At 36.6% G+C, this 3195-nt stretch overlaps 1 protein-coding gene across 1 annotated transcript; it reads right to left on the bottom strand.

Annotated features, from left to right (window-relative positions):
• Positions 1–583: 583 nt before the first annotated feature.
• Positions 584–919, bottom strand: LOC137647844 (protein FAM200C-like). The gene has a single exon (XM_068380801.1). It carries the CDS (start codon positions 917–919, stop codon positions 584–586), a length of 336 nt encoding a protein of 111 aa, XP_068236902.1.
• Between the last annotated feature and the right edge of the window lie 2276 nt (positions 920–3195).

Genomic DNA, 3195 nt, shown 5'->3' with positions numbered 1-3195 from the left:
TAGCCATCGACTATTTGAATGGCACATAAGTACCGTGAATTCAGAGCCCATTTCATTACACAACTATTTAAAGATGTGGGTCGTCACACCACTATTTTGCAAATAGATAACACAAACCACTACAATTTTGAATACTTCTGCCAGTTTTGGAGGCAATGTTTTAGCTGCCCATGCATGTTTGTGCAGAACACAGGGTGTAACAATGATGTGTGATGCATCAGCTTAAACTAGCCCACCGAAACCAGAGTTTCGTCCCACCATGGCTGGGGTTCCGTTTGAACAAACTGCAGAAACCATATTCCACAAAAGATCCTTGTCTCTGAAGAAATCATCCACAACTTTCTTCACGTCGGCTGTCTAGTTGTTGTTGTTGTGAGAGGTTTAAAAAATAAAAAGTCTTCCTATATCATGTCTTTCACATAATGCAAAAACGCAACCAGATGACTTAGACTGGAGACTTTGGTGCTCACGTTGAGTTGGAGGGCGAATTTTGCTGGGATTGAAATCAGATCTGCAACTACTTGGGCCAAGATGTCACGGCTCATGTCATCTATTCAGCTGCTGATGGTGTCATTTGAAAAAATTAAATTTGGGACAACTTCTTTTCAGAGTCTTTTCCCAGCATGATATTCACCATCTTCAATGCTGCTGGTTTTATAGGTGTTTCACCAATGTGTGGTTTTTCCTGCTTTGCAATAAGGTACACAACTTCGTATGACGCTGTTAGGACCGGTTTGTCGATGGGTACAAAGCCGAGAATAGGTAGTGTACCCTTTTCATCGAATCTGGCTCTCTTCAACCTGAATTCTGCAAGCGTTGTGTTCTTAGAGTATTTACCATCTCCATGCAGATTTAGGAAGTGTTCTCTTAGTTTTGCCGGTGCTAGACTAAAATTGGTCAACTTAGCATTGCCAATCATGCATTGAGGATGCTGACTCCCATCATATTCCGCTATATATGTAAAACCATACAGTACGTATTAGTCGGACCACTACGTTATTTTTCTCGACATTGTTTGTGTCAAAGGGTTGTACTATTAAAAGAGGAATTATAAATGACATGTGCTCACGACCATCACAAGTCGACTACTGGGCACATCAACTTTCCTGCATTGCAGACAGCCTATGGCTGATGTACATTTATCTATCATATGAGTGTGGTGAACCTAACGGACTCACATGCACACTTGAAATCTTCTCATAAGGACATGTAGTACAGACTATTCTATCGTTTTCATTTAATAAAATAATTATCCTTCTATAGTATTAATACATGCATAAACACCTCACACACTGACTAACGCTCTCATGCTGACCCACACATACATACATGCATACATACATACATAAATATATATTCACATACATACGTACTGTTCATGTATACGAATATTTATCGAATCTATACACTCGCATATCAATAATATATATATATATATATATATATATATATATATATATATATATATATATATATATATATATATATATATATATATATATATATATATATATATATATATAAAAGAAACACAGGAAATATGAATAAATCACACTATATTTCGGTCAATAAACATCGACCCTCTTCAGGATGTAAGGTAAAAGTGAGAATTACAGTGGAGAGTGACGGTTTATATATGAAAGCAAAAGGGTGTGTTCAATTGTTCTATAGTTGTTATAATTGCTGGAAGGATTAGCCAAATTTAATTACATTCAGGTGCGTGTTCTTATTGTTGAGCCGCTTGGAGGAAGTCTTGACCTCTGATGCATGTCTGGTGGTCGGTCTCCGTGGATTATCTTCTTAATGATAGGGTTGAGAAGAGTATTGTCCACTGTGTCAGCTTTCCATTGGCCCCCACATAGGTTCATTGTGTTTGATTGATTTATGATGGCTGATTCCAGGATTTTCCTTCTGTACGGACAGGTACTCTTAAAAAGCAAAGACGACTCACTCCAGTTGATCTGGTGCCCTAAATCCCTAAGGTGAATGAAAATCCCCGAGTTTTCATACCCATATCTAACAGATCTTTTGTGTTCGGATAATCTTTGAGATAGCGAACGGCCAGTTTGCCCAACGTACACTTTTTCACAATCCCTACATGGTACTTTGTAAACGCCGGATTCTATCTCTCTTTTATTTTGATAAACATTAATAAGGGCGCTTCCTATGGTCTTTGGATATGAAAAAACAAAGGGGTTCTCAGTTTTGATATGATTTGTTATATTTTTAATACCTTCTATATATGGGAGTTTTATCTTATTTTTAAAATCTCTTTGGTTAGTAACATCATGATCTTTATAATATATCGTGTTGGCTTTGTTGATGGCCTTTTCTATGACATACGTCGGGTAGAATAGCTGGGCGAGTTGTTTACGGATGATTTCAAATTCTTTATTTAGGTAGGCTGGGGAACAGATTCTCAAACCTCTAAGAAATAGATTGCAAGCTACTCCAATTTTTACAGAAATGTCGTGATAACTAAAGAAATGAATGTAGGAAATAGAGAAAGTTGGTTTTCTATACACAGTGAAATTATACCCCGTCGATTCCCTTATAATTAGTATGTCCAAAAAAGCTAATTTTCCATCTTTTTCCCATTCAGTTTTAAATTTTATGCTAGGGACTAGGGAATTTAGATTATTGAAAAATATATTGAAATCTCCCCAGCTATCATCCCAATATGTGAAAATGTCATCAACATAGCGTTGCCAAACCATGTTCGTGGGTTTAATTGTTGTTAAAATTTCTGTTTCAAAGTATTCCATGTAGAGGTTAGCTAAAATTGGAGATAACGGGCTGCCCATACTACAACCAAATTTCTGTTTGTAAAAATTTCCATTGAAAGAGAAAACGTTATTTGACACGCTTAGTTTAATTAACTTAATTGTTTTTTCAATACCGAGGGGGAAGTGATCTTCGTAAGGGATTAATTTTTCCCTCAAGAAACCTAATACGTCGTTGATCGGGACCTTTGTAAATAGGGATTCTACGTCAAGACTCAAGAGTTTTACATTGTTTACCGGGATATTTAATCTATTGAATTTCTGGATGAAGTCCTCTGCATGCTTAATATGAGCTGAAGAAAAGCTCCCTAGAAAGGGAGACAGCAAGTCTGCTAACCATTTTGATATATTATATATAAATGACCCTTTACATGAGACGATTGGGCGTAAGGGAATACCGTCCTTATGAGTT

Source organism: Palaemon carinicauda, chromosome 10, assembly GCF_036898095.1.
Source record: "Palaemon carinicauda isolate YSFRI2023 chromosome 10, ASM3689809v2, whole genome shotgun sequence".
Lineage (NCBI taxonomy): Eukaryota > Metazoa > Arthropoda > Malacostraca > Decapoda > Palaemonidae > Palaemon > Palaemon carinicauda.
The sequence above is the reverse complement of the archived record's forward strand: the minus strand, read 5'-3'. Positions and strand labels throughout refer to the sequence as shown.

Bases quoted from the DNA above. Each gene is read 5' to 3' on its own strand.
- LOC137647844 (XM_068380801.1), bottom strand. From the start codon at position 919: ATGATTGGCAATGCTAAGTTGACCAATTTTAGTCTAGCACCGGCAAAA.